We start from the raw sequence: 27984 nt of genomic DNA on the forward strand, positions 1-27984 counted from the left end.
TCATTTTCAAGCCTCAGGTTGTGGATCGAGTACATTTTTTAAGGGGCTTAAATGCCAGCTTTTATTTTTATTAAGCACACCCCCCTCCCCAAAAAAAAAGGACAGGCAAAGGGATAAGAGCAGCAGCACTGAAATTCCGCACAAATCTGAGTAGCGGGTACGGTTTAAATTTCAGTCACCGATGAACATGCAGTTTCCTGGGATGCATTCATTAAACATACTAGATCAGCTAATCTGCCCGAATAATTTCCACTTGCAGGGTTTTTAGAGAATTGTCTTCCCCCCCCCTCCAATCTGGGTATGTGCCTGTTTTTTTAAAAAAAAATAAAATAAATAAAATAAAAAAATAAAAAAGGCCACACGGCACACAGTATTACTTCTGCTTCAGACAGGATGCCCGGCCTTTGAGATGTGAACAGCAGCCAGCAAGGCTTCTCTTCCTGCACGGGCTCGCTCCTTGTGCCTGCGGAGGGAGCCGCGTTCCAACAACGGATTTCACCGTAAAAATAATAGCAAGCAGAGACACCCAGCTAGAAAGCCCTGATGACCAAAACCGCACCAGGCAATTCAGATCAGCAGTTACGCTATTCGGAGTGACAAGTTACAGACGTGAGCCAAGAAGCGGCACGAGGCAAGCCCGGGAGGACGAACGGGACGCGCATGCCGCCGCAGCAAGACCTACTGCTCTGTTTCTGTTTGTTTTCGTTTGGGTGAAGAGGAGGATCTATTTTTGCCCCTGCATCGTGCAGTCCCTGAAAGGCTTGAAATCTTAGAAAAGCCCTCCCATGGCTCTGACCCTTGATATTTTCAAGTCCAGTGAGAGGATGTCCTATACCTCCAAAGCTGAGTGCTTTTCCTAGTAGCGTTTCCCCTATTCAGGGAATAAATTATTCCCCAAAGACCTGCCGGCTACTAAAAGAATTTCACAATCCGATGGTAGCCAGCACTGAACACAGGTACGGGAGAGTCTCTAAAATAAGGGAGACCAGGTACCAAGAGATGATTTTCAACACTAAATCGAGCGCGCAGTTTGGATTTGACAGCAAAAGGGAGGAAGAACAGACACAGCAACTAAGAACGGCCGAAAGCAGCTCTCCTTAAAGAGTAAGCGATCCTCTCCCTCACGCCAGCGCCTGCTGCTCCCTAAGCCCTCATCGGCCAGTCCGCAGCTTTCCCGAAGCACTGAGCCCAAACCTACTCCAGCTTACCCCGGCTTAGCAGAGCAGGGCTCTGGTGCACGGGCCTCGCTCTGGCGCAGGGGCAGTACCTGGCACGCACGTGTGTTTTGAGAGCACGCTATTGCTTTCAGATGGCATCACTGATACACTTCAGTCTGGATGTTCCTCTTACTGCAGTCACCGGTCTACCTGACCCCCAAAGCCAAACGCTGAAGGAGCTTTCTAGCGAGCTCTGGGAAAGAGGCAGTTCGCACGGTGCCGCCTCCTCATTTAGGAACACTGACTTCCCTCAAGCGAAGCAGCCCCTTATTTTTAAGGGAGGTCTCTGAAAACAGAATCCCCACTGCTGGCTGCCTCCAGCTCCTCTTGCAGCTTGGGACAAGTCACCTGTAAATGCCAGCGAAAGCCAGAAACCCAAAACCGTTACTTACGAACACTGACGTAACCGCTGCTGGGAGAAAGCCAAGTATGTGAACTTTCCCCAATTACTGCAAGGGGCCGAGCAGCCACTTAGCCAGCCACACTCCACCCCTGCTCCCAAGGACAAGCCAGGGAAAGGAGGAGACATCTGACAACATGATGATTTATGGACAAGGTCAATCTACATATGACAGCGTGGCCGGTAACGACATTATCTGTGCCAGCCCGGAGCAGCAAACCTGTGAACGGCTCAGATAAGCTCCTGCAGGGAGGAAGGATCTGTTCAGAAAGACAAAACTAACGATGGAGCGGAGAAGAAAAGACACAACGAACTCCAAGGGATCCTGTGCAGCATTATGCACGACACAAGAGCTTCCCTCGAGGACAAGGCTCATAACCCCCAACTACTCCTAATACAACGCAGCAGAGACGTTGCACCAGCTTCATTTGAATGCAATGGGATCGGAGATCTTACCTCAAGGACAGGGGCAACACTTGGTGCAATTCACTGATAGGAAAAAAATAAAAATAAAAAAAGAATTATGCAAGAAACACCAGTTAAAGACAGCACTAAACTGAAATCTCCCCATCAGAAGTATTTGCTGGTTGCCCTTCATATACATATATACATATATAAAAAAAAAAAAAAAAAGCCAATAAACCAATAAATAAAAGGAGATACAAGATCCAAGGCTGAGATTTGCAAAGCTGGCAGAGGGACACAAACACCCAGCCTCAATAAAATTAACAGCAGCTGAGCATTCAAATGCCACCCATAACTTAGTCCTCACCATTTACGCCCTGTTTACTTGCTGCACTCGGCTGGGCATGAGCAACGAAAACCAGCCCCTTGCACGCCTGCTGTCACCAGTCTTTTCTGAGCAAGCGTCCAGCAGCCTACATTACAGGGCAAAGCCAATAAATAAATTAAGATTTGGGGAATTTTTGGAAAGAAATCACCACTCTGACTGAAATTAGGTAGTTGTAGAGACACTTCTGCAGATAACAGCAGGCCTTACAAATCCTGATGATCTTGCAAATCCTCTCTAGAAAAAAAAAGATGCAAGTACAAATAGGATTTCCTTCTATTGAGCATGTTTACCGAATCCAGTTTCAATGCTGATAGTGACAACAGAGGACAAAGAGGAAATTGAGATCACGGTTCCTGTCACCAATCTGGAGTATGAGAAGATGAGAAAGGAATATTTGGGACCAGAGAAGGGGATTGGAAGGACGCAAACTAGTATCTTAGTAGCGCATGTAATGGACGCAAAAGATCCGCTCTCACTTGAGCTTCCGTTGCCAAGGCATTCGTAAGGCAAAGGCATTAAGGCAGACACTCCTGAACCATCTTACCATGAAACCAGAAGTTAGCTGACCCTCTGCGGTGCAGCCAAAGGGTCATCCGCTGCAGCGCAGCTCTTCGCATGGCCATTGCACCGACCCGCAACCCTGTGGCGACAAGGGCTCCTCTCCCACCATGTGTCTCCCCTGCGCTGTCATGATCCGAAAGCCATCACACAAAAGCTAGTCTAAAACATGGGTCAGGAAATCGCTCTCTAAAAGTGAGAGAAGGTTGCTACAGTTTCAACTCAGGTGGGGCATCAGTGAAATAAGTTTATCTTAGAGGTTGTGCAGCCTCCATCCTTGGAGATGGTCAAAACCATCTGGACAAGGTCCTGGGCAACATGCTGTAGGTAACCCTGCTTGATCAGGAGGGTTGCACCAGAAGATCTCCAGAGGTGCCTTCCAACCTCAACCACTCTGTGATCTCAGGGGAGTCCCCAGGCAGTCAGATACCTCCGCCACAGATAGCGTACGCGTTTCACCATACCGCATTCCGCTCGCTCAGCAGCAAAGCCAACTGCACACCGGGGCCAAACAGCGCTGATGGGGCCGTGTCGGAGGAGCGACGCCTGCCAAAGCTTATCGGTCTCAATCTGGAGCGTTACGTTTGATCCGGCATTCCCAAAGCACACCTCAAAGCCGCTCCACACTGGAAACATCATATTTCGCACTGCTTTCGCATTGGTGGGAGACAAAAGTCACAAAATAAAACACCAGCGTTGGGATACAAACTATTCCCCACCAGGGCATTTTCTTTTCACTCCCCCCTCCCTTAGCATCACACTCAAAAGAGCCACGTTAGAAGCTGAGCTCCTTCCATACAGGCGGAAAGAAGGAGTACTGACGTTTGGGAGGGTCGTGTCGGCAGAGCAAGGTGGAAGGAAGGAAGCGGCCCGAGCAGCGAAGGCAGCCTGCCCTGGAAGCGAGCAAGCGCAGCTCAGCGACGTCCCCCGCCCCGGCACGCCGCGCAAGGACGGGCCCGGGCCACACGCTTACACGCCGATCGCGAGCAAAATCCCCAAACCCCACAAAGACGGTTTTGTTTAAGGAGCAGCTTACACACAGCAACACAGTAAGCAAAAAAAAATCCCCCGAGAAAGCGTTGGCGCGCTTTGTAAATATTCTGCTTTCAGCCAGCTGTGACCGTGCCGAAGCAATCCCGGGCACACGGCTGAGAAGTCCTGCCTGGAAGGGGGACATTACAGGGGGGAAAAAGCCACGGAGGAGCCTCTTGCCGGCATCTTTGTAATATTCTGCAATCCCCCACAGGCAAGACGGGCAGCCCGCACTGCTGCTGAACAATGCAGTTTTGAATTCAATTAAAGTGATTATCTGTTGTGCCAAATAAATTGTGTACAGCATATATCCTGCAGCATTTTACACCTTCAGGCTCATTATTTTCTAACCGTTTCCTCCTGTTTATGCGCTTTCAAATTAAATTGCTGATAATACGCGCCAAAATAAAAAATGAGCACACCTTGTCCGAAGAAAATTGATTCTCCTTTTTCCTGAACCGGGCGATTGCCAGGTTTTATATACTCTGTTCCTAGCGATCATTAGTAATTCAATTTTCTTTTTATTAGCCCCCTTATCTGCTGAGCAATATAGTGGCAGAGCTGACCTCTTTCGCACGGGTAAATGTTTAAAATCTTTTCCCTGATTAATTTTGCCAGTTAAGGAAAAGAGGAGAAATGGCCCGGCTCTTAGCCATCACAATGAATAAAGCTTAATGTTGATTGTGATGGAATTTCTAATGCCAGGGAAATTGATTGAACGCAGCAATTACACTGCAATAGTAACTCAAGGGAAATGGGATAGTTTTCTCCTGGCCATAGCCTTTTGGTTATTTAAAACAATCCAATTTGCAAGGATAATTATATATTAGTGTTTTATCTGCCACTTGAAATGAACATGGGAGTTTTGATACTGGCCCAGCATTAGCAGGTTATTGCTGCAAATTACTTGATATCTGCTTTCTTTCACATAAAGACGAAATTAGGCCATCAATAACGAGAAAAAGGTGGACGAGGGGGAGATGCAAGGGGCAAGAGTGCCCTCTGCAGGGCAGCGGGGAAGGTGGGCGCGCGGGACGCCCCGAAACCCCGCAGCCGGGCACGGGCCCTCCGCCGGCTGCCGCAGCTCGGCCACGGAAACACGTCCAGCGGGGCTCAGCACCGCCGCGCAACACAGCAACGGCATCGATTTTCCTGGGGTGGGAGGAGGTTCGTGACCGCGAGCATTTGCCCACTTCACGTAAAAAAAGAAAATAAAGAGCCAAGAAAAGGCCTCCTCCTGCAAGGTGAAGGACACACTACATCCACCAGCTCCACCTGGCACCCAGAGTAGTGTTAAGCGGCTCCTAGTAGCATTAAGCAAAATAAAAATTAAGTGGTGGGAGGGGGGGGGATTCCTGCACCACCGTAATTACAACCCACCACTATTGGCAGCAAGTCACTCTGCAAACGACGGAGGAGGAGGAGTCCAGTATTTATCCTCCACTTTGAATCTTTTGGTTCGGCTGCCAGAGAAAGGGGACTGGGGCAATTGCCATCCGCAAAAACGCAGCCAGAGCTTAATTACCTGCCGGCCTCCCCTGGCTCGTTGCATCAGAGAAAGGACTGCAGCTTCGTGGGGAACTTCACAGTCAGCTTTTACGACAGCTTCCGACTACGACAAACCGCCGTTAAAAAACAAAAAAGGTCCAAAGAAAAAAAAATACACACACACACACACACACATACATAAGACTTGCAGAATTAACTCTAGCTAGCATTTAAACAGGCTGCGTCACTTCTGTGCAACACGGCGCCACAAGAGTTGGGTTCAGCCAGCAGGATTTTCGCCCACCAGTTTTTCCCCCGGATAAGCAGAGAAGCAACAGTCACATTTCCCATTCCTGTAAGTCAGAGCTGAACTGTCTCGCTTGCTCAAGACGCAGGGGAGAAAGCCTGATCTGCTACATATATACGGTAATAGATACATATATATACATATATGTATACAAAGCCTAGTGATTCAGGAGTCTCTAGCAAGTAGGTACTGGCACAAAATGAAGCGGATGCCTCATTCAAAGATGGGAAGTCCATCAGCTTCATCCAGTTCTTGACTGTGGCCCAAGCAGGGGCTTGTTACCTGAACAGATTCACAACTTCCAGCAAAGCAATTATCTCCAAACTCTCCTTCCTCCTAAAAAGGGCCTAAGAAGTTAAATGGGAGGAAGAAAAAAAAAAAAAAAGAAAAAAGGAAGTACTTAATATTAATGGCACACAAAATCCCAAAGTTGTTTGGTCAACATGAATTTGGCCCTGCTCAGCAACAACTTTTTCTGCTCCTCTTCGCTTTGGTAAAACACTTGACCTCGGACTGTGCACATATTGCCCCAGCCTGACTTTTGTGTTACAATCCCTGGATAAACAGACCATTAGCTACATCAAGGATGCTTCAAAGCTCTACTGTCCTATCAGAGCAACTTTAATTTGGGATATATCCCTGTCTCTGAATGGTTATTAAATGTTACATTTGATTAAATGAATATGTTAGAGCTTATTTATAGCAGCTGCAGGTTGACAGTAGTCTTGAGAGCCACCAAAATAACGCCAAGGGAAGGGCTACAGCTTTGACTTTCCATTTTCTCCTTAGTAGGGTCTCTGGTTATAGAATAAAAAACATTCCCAGAGATTCCCAGAGAGACAACTTCTTCCGCACACAGACTATTAGGCAGCATCAATCTGAGACCAAGTCACAGCTGCAGGTCTCCAGCTTTTCTGCGGTCGTGCTTCATGATGGTTGCCCAACACCTCCAAAGGAAGCTCAGCGTCTTTGCTCACACCTTAGGTACGTACTGCAGAACCTGCGCCACGTATCCCAAAAGCCTGTTTAACAGGGCAAGCAGGAAAACACCAAAGCTGCGTCAAAACGCTGCCTGTGTCAGCCTGGGCTCTCAAACACTCCCAGGCCACCTGTGGGGAAGGAAGAAGCTAATCCAGCCTTTTGCACCCACAGTGTAATGCAAGAGGTAGGCACGTTTCCCCCCAGGAATCCTCGCTCTGACAGCCGTCGGCCCTGATGGACATAGGGTCTGCATCTGGCTCTGGATCCCACGGCTCCCGCACGAGCGCGGGCACTGTGGGTGGTTTCTCACCACTCAGACTTCAGTAGTCACAGGACCCAGGCTCCAGCACTGCCAGATCCATCTAGTCGGATCACAAGCCCGGCCTGGACCATCTGGCTTTTTATAATTGGTTTGTTAGCTGAGTGTTGTGTGTGTCCAGACTTGAGAAGATGAGCAACATCACTCTACTCTGAAGAAAGCCATTCTGCTGGCCCGGGCCACCATCTGCTCCAGAAACCTCCAAATCTGGCTCTCTTCTCACTACAGTAAGAGTTGCCCACAGAGGCCTGATAGTTCAGGCCGGAGAGCCTGTATTTTTCTAATCAATACTTTACTCTTATCAAGCAGTGGTAGAACAGCAGCTCCCATGCTCCCTCAGTATATGTCTCTCCATGCTCCTCCTGCTCCTGGAGACTCCTAGGAACATCTCAGTCCCCAAGCTACTTCTCTGGCCCTTAGTCTTGCAACTTCCTCCAAGACTGAAAAACCATGACCCATTTTCCCCACTTTGCACAAGGGCAGAGTAATAAAACAACCCTCCCAAAGTCTTTCAAATAACCCATAAACCTCTAGCCCCCAGCTCACAATGAAACCAGAGGACACCGGCTCAGCAAGTGACCGCCTGTCAGCAGAGCTCACTACCAAGCCTGCCCACACTCAGCCCATCCATTTTTTTTGTTAAAAAAGTATCTGCTTACAAACCGCGGTAGAGCAAGTACAACCCACCTGGCACAAGGAGCCAGTTAGGAGCAATAGGTGTCTGCTGCTGCAATGCAGGACTGCTAGCGTTCAACCTTAACCAAATGCAAGCTGGTGAAGCCAATCCTGCCAAAACTCACTTCGCAATTTCAAAGCCCTTGAGACTCTTGCTGACTTTCCCTGCTAAGCGGTTAAGCAAAGCAGCTGTGTATTGCTCTGCAGCCACCTCTCTGCTCTCCAGAGCTGCCGTTGTCAGGAGAGGGAGCATCTGCCATGTCCTTTGGGATCCCCTGAGATGAAGGTACAATGGAGGTTAGATTACCAGTAGCCATCCAGAATTAGACACCTATATGATACTAGTGTTCAGTGCTTGATGTTTTAGCAGCGAGGGGACAGCTTGTGAGCGCAGTAGAGAAAAGGCTACCCAGATTTTGAAGGGATTACACCATTGCGCTGCACCTTAGAAAACCGCTCAGAAAAGATGGCACACAGCCAAGTTCAGAGTTATCACATTAGGTGAAAACATACCAAGAAAGATACCTGAACTGAGCAAGGTCCTCTTAGCAAGAGGACCTATTTAGCACAGCTACGTCTCAAGATAAGCACTGGCAACATCTCTGCAGAAAGGCTAGACGAAGCAGTAAAAAATACAGTAGAATCAACCTTGTACCATCCCTGGGGATGAGAAAGGCAGCCTCGGGAATCCATCCCCAGCTTTAATCGAGTGGTTCCAGTCCCACTTGACAGTCCATTTTCCAAGGCTGCTGGCTGGTCACCTGCAGTATAGAGTACATCTCTGTTACAGAAGGCAGGAAAGAAATCTAGAAGGCATTTTATAATTACAGTGGAGAGAAGAATGGGAATCATTTTAAGTGACCTTCTAAAACACCAGGGTCTATCTTCCTACCAGCGCAGCTGGACACGGAACAGCTCACACACACTCACACACACAGGGAAAGAAGGCAGGGCACTTCCTCTTGCTTTCAGCAATTTTAAAACTGGAGTAAGATATTTTTTCTTTGCAAATGGTAGCCAGCTGCTGCAAAAAAGCCACACACAAGTACTCAAAGTCACAAAGTTTTATTAAGGCAGAGACTCATTTCCACATCTATGAGCCAAGCACAGATCCAAGCACTTCTACGCAGTCACTTCAACGTACACAGCTCACAACTCTTAGAACTTAGGGGTTTTGTCTCTGCTAGACCTGACTAGCGACTGTCAGAAACAGTCTAATAATCTGATTCCACTTTGGGGCAGGAAAATGAACTAAGATGCTTTCCCGAAGCCACTTCCAGCCCTGTTTTCTACTTTTTTCCTCACTTTCTCTGAATTTCTTTATTTGCCTTCTTTCACTTGGATCAAGGCCAGCAGCACAACCATGTTTCTGCACCATCTACATATTTCCAGTCCTAGAGTCCTAGATGGTTTAAGATCAAAAATATTCTCTTTATGGGAACATTTCCTCCAATCAAGAAATTGGAATACATTCCCAGAAATACAGAGAGTTTTGGCAGCTGCCAATCAGGCTCCCAGGAGGGCTGAAGATTTCAAACCACTTTGCATATTCTTATCTTATACGAAGCTTTACTTCTGTTGGACACACACTTTCACCTACAGCTTCTAAAGAAAAAGAAAAAGAAAAAAGAGAGATGCTACAAATACACAGCTGTAATTCACCAAGTTTCAATTTGAGCTCTACTCTGCCTTGTTTTTCAGACAGGGAAAAACACCCCTAAAAATAGACAGACGGGGAACGGAGCAAGCTCTACAGGCATCCTCAGGGGCACAGCAGCTTATGAGCAAAGCTGGTAGCTGCCTTGTCCCTGCCCTGCAGAAAGTATCTCATTGTAGGGTTGGCATCTCTAGGAGGAAACCACTAAACACAATGTCTAATCCCTAGAGAAACCTGAGGTTAAGGAGATAGGAGAAACATGAAGACAGCATGGCTAGCAATAGCAGGTCCAACACAACTGGTCTGTAAATCCCACCAGAGTAAACCCAGAAAGACGTTTTCCAAGCACGAGCCAGGCTTCGATGGGAGCCGGGAGCCTTTCCAACACGAGCAGCTCCAGCGCTGCGACTTCCCACAGGCACAGCCAAGCGCAGACTGCAGTGAGGCCTCCGCTCCACGTAAACCCAGGTGTAACCGCAGGGCTACATGGAAAGCAAAGCTCTGCTTTAACCCCAGGTCTATCGCTGGATCATCAGAACAGCTTACATGCCCATCACCATCATTGCCTCAGTTTCCTCATATGCAAAACGTAACTACAACCCTAAATTACTCTGCATCCCCAGAGTCTACCGCAGAGTAGGCGGACAAGGCTCTCAGTAAGCTCATTAAATTATTTCAAAAGGCACTTTACAGCACAAAGATTTGTTCAGTGTCTCTTAATAGAGATATGTCTGAAGAACCCATCTCTGAAAGACCCCCTGAAGAAAGGTCCCTAGAAAGCAGTTTTGGACGTCTGAGCCCTAAGTTCACCCCAGGACAGGCAGGGGACATTTCACAGGAGGCTCAAGGGCTGCATTCCCCCATCCCACACACCAGCACCACCGAAGGAAGACCTCCTGGCCCCCACGTCTCCACCACAGCCAAATCTAGTCACACATTGCACCTGCCACCTCTGGTTTCAGGCATCACAGAAGAGCGGTCGCAGTGCAAGTAGGACAGATCTCCAACCGTACATGTTGCCTTCATGCAACACAAATACTTTTAGCACGGCATTCATGACCCTCCAGACATCAAAGCATTTGCTGATATCCTTGAATTAAACAAGCTTCAGCCCTAAAGCAAGGGTAGCCAGAATGCTAGATCACCAGTATGACGGCAGAGTTAAACGCAACCTTACTCTCCCGCTTCTGCCTCTCCTATGCACTTTTTTCTGCCTCCCAAAGCACTACCTCTGAAATTCTCCTCCCAGCATCCACTCCATCTCTTCATTCTTTTCTTAATGCACATGTTTGAGGAGGATTTGGCTTTTTCTCTTCCCCTCCCAAAAACCTGTCCCCCTTCTTGAACTACAGGCCTAAATTCTTCTCCTCTCTGCTGTCAAAATAGAGCAATGTCTTAATACACATTAACACAGAGCTATTTGTCAGAACATGAAATAACTATAAACACACATGTGAACTCTGTAATTGCACTGCAGAACAGGAAACCACACAAGCGTCTTCCTGAAAACAGAGGCCAAACAGCTTTACTTCTGGAGACGGACCGCAGCTATGTCACAGCCTAAACAACTCTCCCCGCTCCAGCAATACCTGCCGTCACGGCGTCTCTAGCCAGACCGCTGCACTCAAATGAGCAAAGCGCAGGCATGCAGCCAAAACGCATTTCATACCAGCAGAACTGAACTGCAGGGAGGGGGTGAAGCCTCTTGTCCATGATCACGTAGCCATTTAATAGCAGAACCAGACTTCAGAGCAGAAGCAACCAGTTTCACGTGCGCAGATGCGGCTCTCCAGGCCCCAGCAAGCCGCTCCAAGCTGCTTCCTGCTCTGAGAAGCACCAACCCAAGGCAGCGCGACACAAACACAAGGTACCTGTTCATAAGCACAAAGCATTTGGTACCAGCAGACTACCACCACCCACTGCAATAACCAGAAAACCTCCCCTGAGAGAAACACGTAACTTCCCATGATACAAGGCCAACCCAGTGGAGCTGCCAGAGGAACAGTTACTTCTCATTTCAGTTCAGTAGAGGCTCAGAGACAACTCAGCAGCCTTTACTCCTCCAGCAGTTTCAATTTAAACCCAATCACACATAAAAGCTAGAGGGCTGCAGACACTGCATTGGGATACAGGTGCATTAGGTAGGGCGGTAATTGCTAGAGGAGCATCTCACAATATGCACAAGCTCTTCCCTTGTGCGAAGAAAGAGATTATCCAGTCTTACATGTTATTACCATCTCCGCCATCCTCTTCCCATTAAGCCCCTTCTCACTCATTTTTCTATTTGATACCTGCAAATCTAGCAAAATCATGTTAAAGACTAAGAGAAGCTTTAAAATGGCCCTAGCCAGAGATCTTGCAGCACAAACACTTACAAGACAGCTCTGGAGCAAGGCAGGAGCCTTACTCCAGCCAAGACTCTTCTCTTCAGCGTTTGCCGTTGGACTGACGGCAGCAGATCCACCTCCTCGAGGACCCAGTAACTCATTTCCAGATTCCAAGAGCCGCTCTTGGAGCCGCTTCCCCAACGCGCGGTCAGTGAACACCATCGCCGCCTCTGGACGGTTGTTCCTACCTTCCTTGCCAGAGACCTGCATCCGGGTGGCCGGCAGCCTGCACAGCCTGTGTTTGGTGATCTGCACCAGGCCCTTGGGCGAGGAGCGTTTCAAGGTCGCAGAAGTCTTCCCCCGCAAGGAGTTTCTCTTCCTGAGATGGAAGTGACATTTCAGAGGTGTGATAGGGGAGGAGCTGCTCTTCTTATCTGCTGGGGAACTGCAAAGGCACAACATACCACGGTTAAAAAGAAGGTTGAAAGGTAACCAAGACACACTGGTCCCCTCATCCACCACTAGGAAGAGAAGCCAGGTCACCAAACTCTGTTCTCCTCCACACAGCTACCCTACGTGAAGGTGTAATAAGACACACCGGATAGAAAAGTGCAATAGGCAAATGGAATGTATTTTTGGCAAAGTGCAGATGGAGAATGAGGTGTTTTGACAGTCGAACTGAATTCAGCTCACTCCCTCCTGGCTTCTGTCCAACAGATGCGGGAGAAAAGACAGTGTCCTTTTGAGATCCAAGAGGATCAAACCATGACAGTCAACACACAAACACACACACACACACACACAAAATCCTAACTTTTTCAGCCACCTCACTCCCAAGTCATTTTCCCAGCATGATCTAGCAGCAGACATGTCCCCCAAAAGGGCAACTCAAGGATGGAAAGCTGTGATGCACTGATGAGCAGAGCATCTGGGAAACAGAAGCAGGAACCAGAGGCCCCAGGGTTTCAGCCTTGGCTCTATCACTGGCTCATTGCATCACTTGAAATAGTTATGAAGGCCACAGGCCTCAAATTCTTGGTTACTGCAGTGAGAAAGGAGCCAAAAGTGCCTCCACTGCACTGAGAGTGTTTTTTGGTTAGTTGATACCATGGGGTCAGAGCTGTGCCTCCAAGCTTCACCACATCCCGCTTCTCCCTTCCCAGCAGCACTGAGCCTCCATCCAACCCTGTCACCACCCTGCTGAAAAACACAGCAGGAACTGCACCTTTCCCACCAGGAGAATAACGTACTGAAGCCTTCACAGCACTTCTACAACACACTAGCTTTAACAGAAAGTCTGGTCCCAATTCCTCATTCATCTCCCCTTGACTCCCAGCCCAGTTCAAACACCTTCCCACATTAACACACCTTTTCCTTCTGCCAAGCTTCATTTATATCCTTCCCATCGCACTCTGTCCCTATCAGACATGGACAGGGAAGAGAATTCACTTCACAAGACTCAGGAGTATCCCTGCTGGTCTGGCACGGGTGCCCTCTCGGGAGTAACAGGAGCAGGAAGACCACGGATCCATCAATCAGACTCCACAAGGAGAAGGGAAAGTGAGTCTTCAGGTAGGACACAAGCACTTGGCCTACACTGGCAGACAGCACAAGATGTAGAAAAGAGGCAATCCACACCCAGAGAGAGAAGGGAATGGTAACAGCAGAGCGTCACTGACAACACCGTGGCTCTTCCCTTGCAATCAGATTTATGGCCAGCTACCGCTTCTTCCCGGCATTCACAATCCCGCACAATCCATCTACTATCCCCACCTCCATCCTGGCGTCTGCCAAGCGCTTTACAGTGACAGACGATAAAAGATAACAGTGATTCAAGTCACTTTTGATCTCGCCAGCCCCCAACATAATGAGGCTCTAGGAGTTTGAAAACAAATCAATACAGAAAGAAAGCTGTTTCCTCCCCTCTGAATATTAATATGTTATTATGGTTGAGGAGGAGTCTCCTAAGTGCAGTGGCAAAGTCTTCAGAGAACAGGGATGAGAGATGAGAAGAAAACCCACCTCTGCTTGAAAGATAAATTCAGAGTTTCACAGACTGATAAGAATTAAAAACCTGAAGCCTCACAACAAGTCCACATAGAGCAAAGTCACCATACCTGTAAGGGAAAGGACAAATATACCCTCCCATATCATTATAATTGCACTCATACATACACAGCTTACATGCACTTCATGTTATTATCTTGTTATTAATCATTTCAGCATTATGCAACACAGAATGGATGTCCTTCCACAAAGGGCAACAAGCATAAAGAAAAGGGCACAAAGACTTCCACTGAAGCCAGCAGACACGAAATAAAGCCAATGAAATGACTGTACTCTGAAGACGATGAACAACTTACCCCGAACTTCCTTTTCTCTTGATTATTTTTGTCCGACTCTTCACTTTGTAACCAGAAAATACAGTCTCGCTGAAGGAGGACTGCACCCCGCTGTGACTGACAGATGCGTCATTCAGAGGCAGTGGGACAGAGCTGGCTCTAGAGACACCAGAGATCCCGGCCTTTTTCTGGTCCTCAGACTGCCACCTGAACGCCGACTTGGAGGTGGAGGGAGAAGTCTGCAGGCTGGAGGCTTTCCATTTATACTTACTGGGGGAAACACCCAATTTGGACTGCAGTCCAGACTTCTTCAGCTTTGCTCCCAAGTCTCCTTTTGGCGATAGCTTAGCCACTCTGTCTGCTCCTCCAGCGAGCTTCCTCGCACTATCAGAAGTTCGAGGGCTGATCCACCTTTTCACAGTACGAGAACATTTACCAGGGTTCGCAACCCACGTGTAATTGGTTTTCCTGAATTTCAAAGCTTTACTGGAGACTGATGTTGAGGCAGCTCTTTGAAGACTGGTCACTTTGGAAAAGACTGAAAATCGACTCTTCATTGGATTCATTCCCACCGCTGAAGTTGCGGCCTGAGCAGGTCTCAAGCGTGTCTCAGTGTTTCTGAGGAGCTTTGGCTCTCCGAGAGCATCTGTGACCTGCTCAGAGCTAGACTGCCCTGGATTTGGTGGCTCTGGCTTCTTCCACGCTGAGTGGCAGCCCAGCTGGCGGTCTGGTACAGCTGAAGGCTGCTGCGGCTCTGACTTGAGCGTTACGGCGTTTTCGCTGGCAGTTCTGCGGGCGGCTGCAGTGCTCCGGGCTGCCTCGTCGGACACATGAACAGTTCTCAGCAAGCCTGACACCTTCAGGTGCACTGAGCTTGCAGACTGGTACGAAGAATTAAAGGAAACTGAGAAAGAGGGCTTTCTCTCATCGTTTTGGCTTGTGTACAGAGAGTTAGAGCATTCCTGCAGATTTTTACCACTGTCTGTAACAGCTACCACCTTTTTCAGCCCAGAAACCTCACGACAAGAACTCACTTCAGCAAAACTTTTAGCTTTTACAACTGGGCCAGGCCTCTGTGGCAGCTGGATCCCAACAACTATATTACCATCTGTAGTCAAGTCCACATGCCTTTCTGGGGCTGCTCCTTGCGGACCGGGTGCCTGGTCACCTCCTTGGCTCACAAAAGCCTGCGAAGTGCTCGCACTTCCGCTGCTGTCAGCGTGGCACGCCGGTCGGTTCACAAGGGAGTACTTTTTTCTCCAGGAGTTACCCTGGCGCGGCTGGAAATCCCTGGGAGTCTGCTGGGAGTAGCTGGACGAAAATGCCCCGCGCCTGCTGAAGGTGAGCTGCCGGGGATTCCTCCACCGCTGCATCGCAGAAGGCAGGGGCACTGGTGCATTTCCATGGACGTTTTTATGGTCGTTTATGAGACCTAAACACAACAAGACAGTGTCTGTTAATTGCCATTCCCACCAGAATTTTGCAATATCACAGCTCTGCTAACTGATTTTCTTTTGCACTGCAACGAAGGCAATTGCTCAGCACAGACTTACACAGGGCAGGTTTTAGATAACTCGCGCTAGAAGGAAAACTTAGAACAAATATTTCCCTCGATCCCCATGAAAGTCGATAACAAAAGCTATTTAGCAGGACAGCTCAACATGACTCTGAACCACAGAGTGAAACCACAGATTTACCAGCAGCCTCTTGCCATGTGCTGCACAATTGCTGTTAACCACTGTTTGCCCCTTTACACTCATCTTTGCTGCCAGTGCCAAAACCGCCGCTTGAATTATTGGCTTTGAAGCCTAATAAAAAGTAATGCTGATTTTATGTCCAGATACGACTCCACGTCTCCTCAGAGCAGTCTCTGAGCCCTGCCACAGCACAGCTAGGCAGTTTCCACTAATACGGGGCTGCTTATACATGTAGACTGACCCAGGCAGAAAAACAAACCAGCAACGAGGAGGCTAACGAGGAAATCTCAGCTCCATCGTTGAGTCACAGCAAGGTACGTTCATCCCTCTGCCAAGTCCCAGCACCACTTAGCGCTCTAGTTTTCTCATGAATCGTTGGGTTAATAGACACATGTGGATCAGGGAGGGTCTGAGCTTGTTAAGCTCCAGTGTTTATAGAACACTTCAAATAAAAGGGATCACCAAAGGATTTTTTTGAGCCTTATATTTTAGGCACATGCCAGCATGCTCCAGCGTGGAAAAGTTTCTCCTGCTACCAAATAGGAGCGTTCACAGAGGTGCCAAAAAAAAAGCAGCGTTGGCAGGTGAGCCAGCTGCACTCTATCCGCAAACAGCCATCCTCGTGCCACGCGCGACCTACCACAACTCACTTTAAAACGTTCACATGCATTAAGAGACCCAGGAATAACTAAAGAACTGCCGGATACAAATTAAGTCGCACAACTTTCCTTCCTCCTCTCTCCCTGCCCTTTATCACAGGGATCCCACAAAGCCAACAGCAAAGGAATGGAGGGTTTTTGGTGCCAGAGGTCTGACCAGAAAGATGAGGCCTCTGCTCCCCAGCTCCCAGCCAGTTTGGCCTCCCTCCTGTCATATCCGCGCCAGCCTCCGCCTCACGTGGACGCGAGAGCCCCCCGCACAGAGGAAGATCTCTGCAAGGCCCGAGCGGAGTTTGTGGCCTTACTAATGAGGAAAAATTACTGTTGGGTCTATAAATAGAGCGAGATAGTTCCAAGAATAAGCGCCCACTTTCCCCAGGTCTAGGAAAGGGCACGCAAATTAAAATCCCCGCTTCTCTGCGTCAGGGGTGCAAGGACGAGTGCAGCGTGCCACCTCCCTGCTGGGGAGGAGCGGCCCCCGGCACCAGTGCAGGGGCGGGCAGGGCTGGGCCCCTCCTCAGCTGCGGGGGGGGCTCGCCTGCCCCACAGGCACCAGCAGCCTGGGGGCCCCTCCCCAGTCACTGCTCACTCCCAGCGCCTCTCCTCCTTCCGCCCCCACCGCTCCCGGCTCCTCTCGCCTCCCTTTCCATCCAGGTCTTCTAGGTCCTCTCCCCTCCCACCTCGGAGGCCTGGGCCCTCCCCCCTCCCAGGAGCGCTCCTGGGTCTGCTCCGGGTCCCCCCCCCCCGGAGCATTTCGCCATTTCCTCCACTTTCTCCAATGCCTGGACCCTCCAGGACTCCCGAGTCCCCCCCGCCGCCCGCCCCTCCCCCGCAACGGACTCCCGAGTCCCCCCCGCCGCCCTCCCCTCCCCCGCAACGGACTCCCGGGCACCCCCCCCGCCGCACGCCCCCTCCCCCCTCAACGGACTCCCGGGTCCCCCCGCCGCCCGCCCCTCCCCCCCCAACGGACTCCCGGGTCCCCCCCGCCGCCCGCCCCTCCCCCCTCCAACGGACTCCCGGGCACCCCCCCTGCCCGCCCCTCCCCCCCCAACGGACTCCCGCGTCCCCCCCGCCGCCCGCCCCTCCCTCCCCAACGGACTCCCGGGCACCCCCCCCGCCCGCCCCTCCCCCTCAACGGACTCCCGGATCCCCCCGCCGCCCGCCCCTCCCCCTCAACGGACTCCCGGGCACCCCCCCTGCCCGCCCCTCCCCCCCCAACGGACTCCCGGGGCCCCCCCGCCGCACGCCCCTCCCCCTCAACGGACTCCCGGGTCCCCCCGCCGCCCGCCCCTCCCCCCTCAACGGACTCCCGCGTCCCTCCCGCCGCCCGCCCCTCCCCCCCCAACGGACTCCCGCGTCCCTCCCGCCGCCCGCCCCTCCCCCCTCAACGGACTCCCGCGTCCCCCCCGCCGCCCGCCCCTCCCCCTCAACGGACTCCCGGGTCCCCCCGCCGCCCTCCCCCTCCCTCCCCCAACGGACTCCCGGGTCCCCCACCGCCCGCCCCTCCCCTCCAACGGACTCCCGCGTCCCCCCGCCGCCCTCTCCCTCCCTCCCCCAACGGACTCCTGGGTCCCCCGCCGCCCGCCCCTCCCCTCCAACGGACTCCCGGGCCCCCCCCGCCGCCCGCCCCTCCCCCTCCAACGGACTCCCGGGTCCCCCCGCCGCCCTCCCCCTCCCTCCCCCAACGGACTCCTGCGTCCCCCCCGCCGCCCGCCCCTCCCCCAACGGACTCCCGCGTCCCCCCGCCGCCCGCCCGGGCCCCGCCGTACCCTGCAGCAGCCGGATCTGCCGCCGCAGTTGCTCCCTCTCCTCCATCCCCGCAGCGCTCCCGCACGTCACCGCCCCGCGCGCCGCGTCATCGCGCCGCGCCGGCCGTTGCCCGGTCACGTGAGGCGCGCGCCGTCACGTGAGGCGCCCGGCGCTGGCCGCTCCCCCGTCGCCATGGCAACGGTAGCGGCCTGCGGCCCCCGACGGAGCCCGGGCCGGGCCGGGCCGGGGCTAAACGCCTAAAATGCATATTTTTTGTCCTGAACTGTTCCTACCCAGCACGTGTGCAGTCCTGTGAGTAACTCCTCCGGTTACCGGTACAGACCAGGAGTATTTACGAATATATATCCATGTAATCAGGAGCAGAATTGGAGAAGCGGGTAATTTATATGGAAGTTACCCTTAGGAGTTGGTTTTCTGAAGAGGTTCACCCTTCCCTTTCTAAGGAGGAAACTAACTGATATTGATAAAACTTTTTAAAGATCCATAACGGTACCTCAAGTCGGCAGGGAGATCAAAATCCGTAACAAAACTGTTCCTAATCTCTTTGGAAAATTAAAAGCTGCACCAAGCAGCTGTATCAGCATCACCCTGTTTCCTGCTAAACGCTCCTAGGATGGGAACTCTACAAAAATAACTGATCATCAACCCGGAGTTGTTTAAAACTGAAGTTGCCTCCTGGGGCATCTTCCTGCCCACCGCAGTTGCAGAGACCTTCGCCTGCCCCAGTTCTGATCAAAGACTTGGGTAAGCACAAGGTTTCCCTACGTGGGAAAGAAGCTAAATTATTAATTTAATGATTAGTAGTATATTATTTAAAGTGTGTTTGGCAGCCTTTTAATCCAATTCAGCAGAGGAATATAAGGAAGGGCCAGCCTGTAGGACCATACCGCACAGACTGCAACCAGGCAACAGGGGAACACCACTGTCAGCTGAAGCTCCCCAACCGTGGAGGAAACATTCGGACCCCATGGGTGCCGTGCCAGCAACCAGGCAGGCAGAGATGCCAGGTCTGCTCCCTTTGACCGCAGCCTGAGAGCAGCTCGAATCCATCACCAGGCCCCACCCGGAGTTTTGTAACAGCTCTAAGCTGGCAGAAATCGGCACTTCTGCCAAAAGAAGCCTCCTCCGCTCCCAGCTGCTCGTTCCCTCCCTTGTGCTGGCACAGGGAATGAAGTGGTTGCATAAATGAGACAGAACGGGCTGATCTGAATTGAAATTAATTCAGCACACATACATGCACACACACAAAAAAAAGCTTTTTTCTTTTTTTTTAACACAGGGAAACCGTGTACTCGCTACTCCCACAAAACTGAACCTCGGGGAAAGAACAAGCTGAAAGTAGCGGAGGAGCTGCCAGGCCGGCAAGAAGGCGAGGACATGGTGCTGGTCTTCAGCCCAGGACCAACGGGTCTCAGCAGCACCAACATCCAGCTTGCAGAGAGCATGGGAAATGTTGAGAAAAGAGAGGGCTCGGTAACTTTTTTCAGACCAAGAAGAGTTTATGGATAGCGTGCCTCAGCCAGTGGTCCCTGACCTTTGCTAGCTGGCAGTAATGTTGAAGGAGCAGCTCACTGCCACTGATGTGCTGTTTTGCTCACCCTGCCAATCAAAGCCAAAACACATAACTAGAAAGTCTACAAAAAGCAAACTTTTTGCAAAGCAAAGCATGGGACGAGGCAATGTTGGAGAATCTTGGACCACTGGGAATGGCGACAGCCCAAGGAGAGCTCCTGCAGGCTGGAGGGTCTCAGGGAGCTGGGGCAACGTTTGAAGGATGATCTGGATCTTCCCAGGTGGCTGCAGAAGGGAGAGGACCACCTTGCCTCAGGGCATGTGCTTGGATTCTTTGCACGTCTCTCCCATGAGAGGCATGCAGGGGGCAAATGAGAGGCAGGGCTGCTGCATCACTAAAATAAACTTGCTTTCCCGTTCCATCTGTGGTCAGGAAGCACTAACTGTTCAGAGGTTTTGCTCCTCAGCGCATGTTGCAGACAGCACACTTGAAAACTACACAGATTCACAGCATTTGTTTTCTGGTCATAACACTACACTTGTGTGACGCTTGTTTGTAAGTCTAATTTAATTAAAAAAACAGTAAAAAGCAAGTGCAGGGTTTTGACGCCGTGTTGGCAGGGCATCTGCATGTGAGAATATGCCCCAGGGAGGGTAGCACATTTAAGACAAATTAAATTGTCTCATTCAGCCCAGAATAAACATGGTGCTAATCCCTCTAATGGCCTTAAACATCACCAGAACTGCGTCTCTAGTGACAAGCGTGCAATAGGACCCAATTAGGTTACTCACACGTTTGAAATCCTAGCCTCATCAGCTTTGGTTTAGTCTGGAGTCTCTCGATGGCTTTCTGTGAACTTGCTGAGACAAGCTAAAATACTAAACTTCGTTAAGCGCTGCACCAGCAGATTGCAGAGACCCGATGACAGCGGGAGTGGGAGGCGCTGGCATTTCTGCTGGCTGCTCACAAGAGTTGGTTTTCAAAGGCACGGGGAGCTCCTAGGATCCCCGAGTCCTTTGGCATTGCCGAAAACAGCAGTGTCTGGGATCCATTAACAGGAGTATCGTGTACAGGACAACAGGGTGATTATTCTCTCTGCTGGCACTGGTGACTCTCAGCTGAAGCATTGCCTCAAGCTTGGAGTGAGACACGTTAATAAAAATGTAGAAAAAAAACAGTGAGAATCCAGAGAAGGGAAATCAAAATAGTAAAGGCTTAGAAAACATGGTGTGTAAGGAAAAGCCAAACAAATTATATATAATAGTGTTAAAAAAGAAGACAGTCACTGTGGAGAGAAACAATATCAGAAGTAAATAGCTAATCAAGTGGGCTTGATACTGGTGGTGGTAAAAGAGGAATTATCTTTGCAGAAAAGACGATTTAACTTACAGCTAAGGAAAAACTTTCTAACTATATGGCAAAGAGTTTACCAGAAGAGGATGAAAAGTTTTAAGAAAAATGTTTTCTGTGGCAGTCGATATATACTGAATCCTACTGGAAGTCTGCTTTAGGCATCCTCAGCTCGTTTTCAGCCCTCCATTTCCCTGGTCCTGTCATCCCTATGGCATTTTGCATGTGTAGTCTCAGTGTCAGTGGTTGCATCCTGCATTCCTCTGCAGAAGTGCTGTGAAAAAGGGGTCCAGAGCTGATTCCTCCTGTTCCAGCGCTTGTACAGCCACAGCGAGGATGGGAGCAGGACATGATCTAGCTACAAAAGAAATTATCTTTTTGTTTATTTTTTTTTTGTTTTGTTTTTGTTTAATTTCCAGCTTGATCTGGTCTCCGGTAAGATTCACCATGTGGCCTCACGAGAGCTTGCAATGGCACAGAGGTCTGTGGGGAGGAGGGCAGTGTGGGGGTCTCTCTCTGGGGTAGTAACATGGACTTTTATTTTTCTAAACCAAGCACAAAACCAAACTTTTTCAGACCGTCTCAAAAGCAGTCCACAGCCCTGTGTCCAGCCGATCACAAACTGAAAACCCCTACTTGAAAAAGGAGACCAAGACCCACCCTCCAGCTGCCTCTGCCTCCCGCTTTGGCCAGGGCCACCCGGATGCCTGCTTCTGCGAACAACATTGCTGAGGTGGGAGGTGCTCACCCGGGTCAGGGAGTTGTAGGGTGACAGCACCGATCTGGGCTGCAGAGGAAGGTGGGAACAGCTTTAAGATCCTCGAGGTGCTCAGGTGATGGAAGGAAGGAGAGGCCGGAGGCTGAAGCGCGACAGTGCCAGGGGAAGGCAGAGAACAGGACCGGAGTGGGAGTCAGCGCAGAGCTGTTTCGGGGAGGAAAGGGTAAGAGCACCAAAGTGCAGCATGCTTGCAGCCCACTGAGTGCAATGTGGGAGAGGTGCTGTGAGCCCCAAGAGAAAAGTCGTAGGCTGGCCAGGGTGGAGCTGTGCAGGAGCTTGGAAGGAAGATGAGGCTTCTGAATTTGCCGAGGAAGGAGACTAGGAGCCAATGCAAAGCTTCAGGAGGAGGCGTGACATGGGCCAAGCAGCAGGCAAAGAAGATAATTTTAGCAGCAGCAGCAGCTTGCTGGATAGACTCAAGCAGCGAAAAGGGAGAAGATTGACCACAGAGAAGATTGTAGGATTGTCCAAGTGTGGTTTCCATTAGAGACAAGGAACAAACAACAACATTGTACAAGACAATGATGAAAACTGATCTGCAATGGTGTGTACGATACCCATGGCTGTGTTGGGTAAGGTGTAAGGAGCAGTTGCTAAGCTAGTCTGGGGAATGGAGAGCCTCTCACAAGAGGTGCCCCAAAACGCTGAGTTTTCTTAGCTCAGCAGCAAGATGACAGGATTGCTCTCTGCAAATGTGTCGGAGGAAGAAGGCAAGTATCAGAGAAAAAGGAAGATTTTCCTGTTCTTTCAGACAAGAAGGTAATGTGAGGTTATTAAGTTTAGGCTTGAAACTAAGAAGATATCTCTCGTCATCAGAGGAGTGAGAGCCTGAAACAAAAGGGGTTATACGGGATGGTCACAGGGCTGAACTCAGACTTCTGGGAGGTCACATCTTCTCTCTCCTACAACGGTCGATGTCCTGCATTCCCGTATCAGCGCCATGCACATGGTGACCTGCCATAGATGAAAGCACAGGCAGAGGAAACAACTTGCCCACGGTCAAGTCGCCGGGCAGCGTTTCCTCCCAGGCTCACTGTTCAGGAGATTATTTTGTGTCCTTAGGCACTTCCCATCTCACTTCTGCTTTTATCTATCCATCTGGAGCAGCAGCTGCTTATCACCGCGAGCGGTCTCAGGCTCTCAGTGTCCCCGCAGTTTGGAGAGCAAACTCCAGCGACCCGTGGATGTGCTCCAGCTGGGAGAGGAGCCCTGAAAGCTTGGCAGTTATTTACTGCTAAAGAAAGTTACTTCTTTTCCTAAAAGTTTTTGCTATTTTAACTCTTTAAGGGGGGGGGAAGCCTCCCAAGGGCAAACAAGTGCTAGAATCGCATTTCTGCTGATAACAGCAAGACTCAGGAGTGCAAGCTCAAGGGAAGGAGATGTCTCTTGGGTTAGATGGAAAACAGAGAGAAAAATGTCAGTAACGGGAAAAGAAACTGCAGCACAATCCTAAAGGGAAAGCCACCTTCATTTATCAAGTGGGCATTAGTTTTCTGCTGTGCTTTCTGTTTTTGGGCCCTCTTTCTTGTCTACAGTTATTGCCGTCTCGCTGCTGGCGCAGGGATTGCACGCAGACCTAAATACACGGATTTGGGGGAAGGGGGAGGGTGAGGGGGGAAATCAGAGCCCTGCTCTGTGCATTTGCACGCTGCTGTCGTTTAGTCGCAGTGATTATTTGCCAAGGTAACTAAAACAGGGAGACAGAGCGAAGCCTTTGCTCTCTCCTCTACATTCACCTGCGTAAAATTGGGCCTGGCTTGGGCTAGCTCAGGGGTGGCAGTAACCTGGGGTGTCCCACGACATCTTCTTCAAGCCAAGCTCCTTCACCCCAGGTGGTTTTCATGGCTGTCTCTTCTGCTTTGCGTTGCTTTTCTCCTCTCTCTATCACACTTCCAGCATGGAGAAAAGATGCCTTCGGTAAGGGTGGAGGACTCTCTTTAGGGGCTTGAGTGCTTTACTCTCCTTGTGGGCACCCATATATGCTCCACCTGTAGTCAGAAATGCCGATGCCCAGAGGGCTGCTCAACAGATGCACACACAGTTATCCCCTCGCGCTGGGTGACATGGGATGGAGATTTGGAGCTCAGGACATCCAGTACATTATCCCAAAAATCAAGGTGCAGAGAGTCTGGATGTTGTCTCCCACTGAGGTGGTGGCCTAGCTTGGGCCACCAGCTCAAAGCTGACCCTGCTTTGAGCAGGTGGTTGGACTAGAGACCAGCCGTGGTCCCTTCCAAACTGAATTATCCAATGATGCTATGATCCTTAGACCCCTTCCCATGGCCTGGCCTTTCCCCAAAGTGAGGAGCCTTCTCCAAGCCATTATGCAAGCTTCCTAGGTGCTCCAGCCAGTACCCAGACTGTGCTTCATTTCCAAAAGGGTAGGACCAACCTGGGATGATGGCAACACCTCTGTGTTGCTTCATGTGAAAAAATTATTATTGAACCAGATGCACTTGTGAGGATGGGAGGCCATCACGCCCCAAAGGCTTGGACTTGCAAACTTCGTTTGTCTAAATGCTCGCAGAAAACGAAAGTGAGTTCAAACAGTGCCTGCAGGCCAGTTTCTGACTCTGAGCTTAACTGCAGCAGTTATGATGCGCAGCTCACACTTGTGTTTCCCAACTGGGAAATTTATGAAAGAAATCCATACAGTAACAACTGTAAATATTTGTATTAGAAATATAATTCACCCATTCAGCGTGCACCGCTGAACTGCGTTTCCTGGCTGAGCTTGTGCAGGGCGCTCCTCGACGCAGTCTCTGCAGTCCTGCACAGGGCCTGGGGCCAAAGCTGCTGGCGGGGCACCCTTGCAACATCAGCTGCACAGATCTGTTGCAACATTCCCCGTTTGTCCAGTCGGCAGCACAAAGGTTCCCTGCTAAAAACACTGGCAAATCCTGTAAGCACAACAAAGTTAGGGGATTTCACAATACTGCCCAAGAGAGGGAAGGCAAACTACTCCAGATAAATATCAAGTTGTGAGTTATTGACTGAATTGTGGCAACTGCTGAGTCTAGCAGCAGCTCTTGAGGGAATAGCCTAGTGGGCAGAGTCTGATGACAGCACGAAGAAGTAGTGTCCACTATTGCTTTGTGAACCTCAGGAGGGAGGAGAGGATGCTTAGAAATAATTTGCTCAAAATATCAAGATATTTCTGGGGCTTTGTTTGGATCTGGCTGTTCCCCAACAGGAGTTGGGGAGCTCTGCAGGCACGACTGGCTCCAGGAAGGCCATCACCAACCTTCCTGGAGCTTCACTGAACCAAGGGTGAAGCAGATCTTGATGACAATGTCCAGTAGTAATTATCAACGCAGAAAATTAATCTTAATGGGGAGAAAATTAGCTCTTGGAACCATTTAGTTTCTTACCACCTACATAAATTGGACTCACTGAAGCCCCTCTATATTTTGGTGCCCTTCAAGCATTTTGGAGTCACACTGGTGATGCAGCCCTGCCAGCCCGACTTTGGCACTGCTGGTATGGGCACTGCGGTTCTCCATGCTGATCCGTCTGACACAGTTCAATACGGTCCCAACTGCACCTCTGAGTTGCAAGGATAAGTCGCATCAATGTTTTTAAGAAGGATATGCAGATTTTGGGTTTGCAGCATCAACATCTGGGGTTTCCTGGAATCCTTGTACACATGAGGTGCCACATTTGGGCACCTGTGCAAGCTTGGTGGGCATAAGGGGAGGCTCAGGTCTATCTGCCACTCTTCCAGCCTCCTTAGGATGCTTCACTTTGGTAACAGCTTGCTTACAGCTTTGCTACGGAGAAGCTAAAATTAAAACAGTGACTCCATTACAGACTGAAAACAGAGCGTTCCTTCTCTGCCTGTGTGCTTTGGATGGACATCAGAAGCCAAACCCATGCTATAAAATCCCCTGTGTAAAAACAATCTTCTATTCTGGTCCTCAGGGCACTGAGATTTGCTGCGGTCTGAATGTTCAGTTCCTGGACCTGCGTTCAAGGGGCTCTGAAATGAGATTGGCCTGGAAATGAAAAATATAAACACTAGAAGCAAGTATCTCTGTAGCTTATTGCTTTAAACAAAAGCTTATTCTGCTCCAAAGAAGGGGGAGGAGGGAAGAGAAATTAGTTCATGGACAAAGAGAGAAAAAGCTTTTAGGATCTCATTATTTCCCTGTAAGTCCCCAAATTCTTCAGGGAAGGGGATGTGTGTAGGCAGCCAGCCTAAAGGCATTGGAGATCTCTCCCTTCTCCCAACCAGCTGGTGACTTTTGGTATGGGACTGACCTGCATGGGTGCAAATTCCTCATTCGTGCCTGAGTTGCTGCATCATGGTGCGAAGCTGCTCCCTGGACATCTAACCACGTACCCCCATGGAGAGGTCCTGCCAGGGCTGTCAAAGTCTTCATCCTGATGGGCGCTTGAGACAGGACCACCAAGAAACCCAGGGAGATGGTGCCTTGCTATGATGGCTCTGCAATATATATCATGCCACGATTTTTTTTCCTGAGGAATGAAGGTGCAAGCTGCTTTAGTTTTCAGTTCAATATCTGCACATGACCACAGCAATACGCCGGCAGACCCCGTGCCATGACGCTGGGGACCTCTTAGACCTATGCTGGTTTCCAGTGGGTCCATAGGTACCCATCCCTCCGTTGTCACTGCTGTAGGGCTGTCTGCCCACATCCAAGCCCTTTCAGGCAGGCCATATGGATGAAACCTGAGTGGCCACTTTCCCTTCCAATGGAGACCACAGGACAAAATGTGAAATGTTTAATTGCCCCCTGGGAAATGTGAGATTTCTGCCTAATTTGAGACATTAAAATTAGCCTGCAGCACAGAATGGAATAAATCTCTCTTGGCCAGCACTAGCTAGGTTTGAGGCGGTTGTTTCTTCTCATCTCTAACTCCTGTGATTCGGATGGATGTGCACGAATGGGACATCTCTGCAGAGCCTCCTTTCCCCCAGCCCCAGGAAATGCCCCTCGGAGCAACTATGGAGACAGCACTGGCATGAAGTGAGCTTTGCTGAATTTCCCCTGCTTCACTGCCTGGCTCTGGGCTCCCTCTGGGGCAAGAATATCAAATACGGTTACAGGAGAGGGATGGGAACAGAGCTCTTAGCAGGCTTTTAAACGAGGAAGCACAGATGAAAGCTGAAATAAAGGTAAGATATTTTTCTCCATGTAGGAGAGAAATTAATGGCTCCCATAAGTAGGTAGAGAACCTGCAAGCTGGGAAGATTTTTGGCAACCACTTAGGGGATAGGAATAAGGCTTTTACAGAGCTCAGAGTGGTGGATGAACTGCTCTGAATGGGTCCCACTCTTCCCACGTTTAGCTGCCACATGGAGATGGGGGGCTCCTCAGGAGCTTTAATGAGGCTTGAAGCAGTTCGCAGAGCTCGCTGGTCATGTTGGCTCCTGTGTCCCCTCTCCCGCCGAGGCTGATGACAGACCCCTTTCTGTCCTGAGCCTCCATCACTTGGACTCCTGGGTGCCTGAGCCTTTATCGCCAGGACCCCTGGCTGTTCTGTGAGCCACAGAGCCCAGCGCTGCAGTGTCCCAGCCTGGCACAAATCCCGTAGGAGCCCAACAGCATCAATACCTGGGGCTGGGAAGGGACCTGCCTGCCCAAGCCCTTCAAGGCCCGCCTGGATGCAACCCTGTCTAACATGCTCTAGGTGACCCTGCTGAGCAGAGGGGTTGGACTAGGTGATCTCCAGAGGTCCCTTCCAACCTTACAGCGATTCTATGATTCTGTGATCACCCGTGGTCTGCCCTGTGCAATGCAGGGGTGTGCTGGGAGCCAGTCCCATATAACTGATGGCCTGGTGCGTGACGTCGAGAGGATGACCTTGTCCTGACCTCAGCAAGGCCATGCAGCCCGGACCAGCAGTCCCTCCAGCAACTTCATGGCACCATCTGGCTGCGACCTAATCACTTCAGTTGACATTACAGTGGCCTAGCACATGTGGCCTCTTGGGGAGGGAGCCACTGGGATGGGATGCTTGGAGCCAGGAGATGATGCTTCACCACCTTCCCGCTGGCAGATTCAGGGCAACATTGTCCCAAAGAGACTTATCGAGCAGATGGAAGGGGGCAACAGCACAAAGCCTCGAAACAGAGATGTTGATGAGCCTTGCATGG

The 27984-nt window shown here is 50.4% G+C and overlaps 1 protein-coding gene and 1 long non-coding RNA gene across 2 annotated transcripts in view; one reads left to right on the plus strand and one right to left on the minus strand.

The window, feature by feature from the left end:
• ZC3H3 (zinc finger CCCH-type containing 3) overlaps positions 1-18291 on the minus strand; it is a 147645-nt gene extending 129354 nt beyond the window's left edge. Inside the window, exons 1-3 of the mRNA XM_062570711.1 lie at positions 18222-18291; positions 14118-15528; positions 12003-12199 (exon numbers count right to left, since the gene is read on the minus strand). Of these exons, the coding sequence (XP_062426695.1) occupies positions 12003-12199; positions 14118-15528; positions 18222-18267 (1654 nt within the window). The 5' untranslated portion in view covers positions 18268-18291. The remainder of the gene's footprint in view (positions 1-12002; positions 12200-14117; positions 15529-18221) is intronic.
• Positions 18292-18379: 88 nt separating this feature from the next.
• Positions 18380-21719, plus strand: LOC134136544 (uncharacterized). The gene is made up of 4 exons (XR_009957518.1): positions 18380-18966; positions 19502-20290; positions 21505-21566; positions 21662-21719. It is a non-coding gene; the product is annotated as an uncharacterized LOC134136544 (long non-coding RNA).
• Positions 21720-27984: the final 6265 nt, after the last annotated feature.

Source organism: Rhea pennata, chromosome 2 (assembly GCF_028389875.1).
Source record: "Rhea pennata isolate bPtePen1 chromosome 2, bPtePen1.pri, whole genome shotgun sequence".
Taxonomy (NCBI): domain Eukaryota; kingdom Metazoa; phylum Chordata; class Aves; order Rheiformes; family Rheidae; genus Rhea; species Rhea pennata.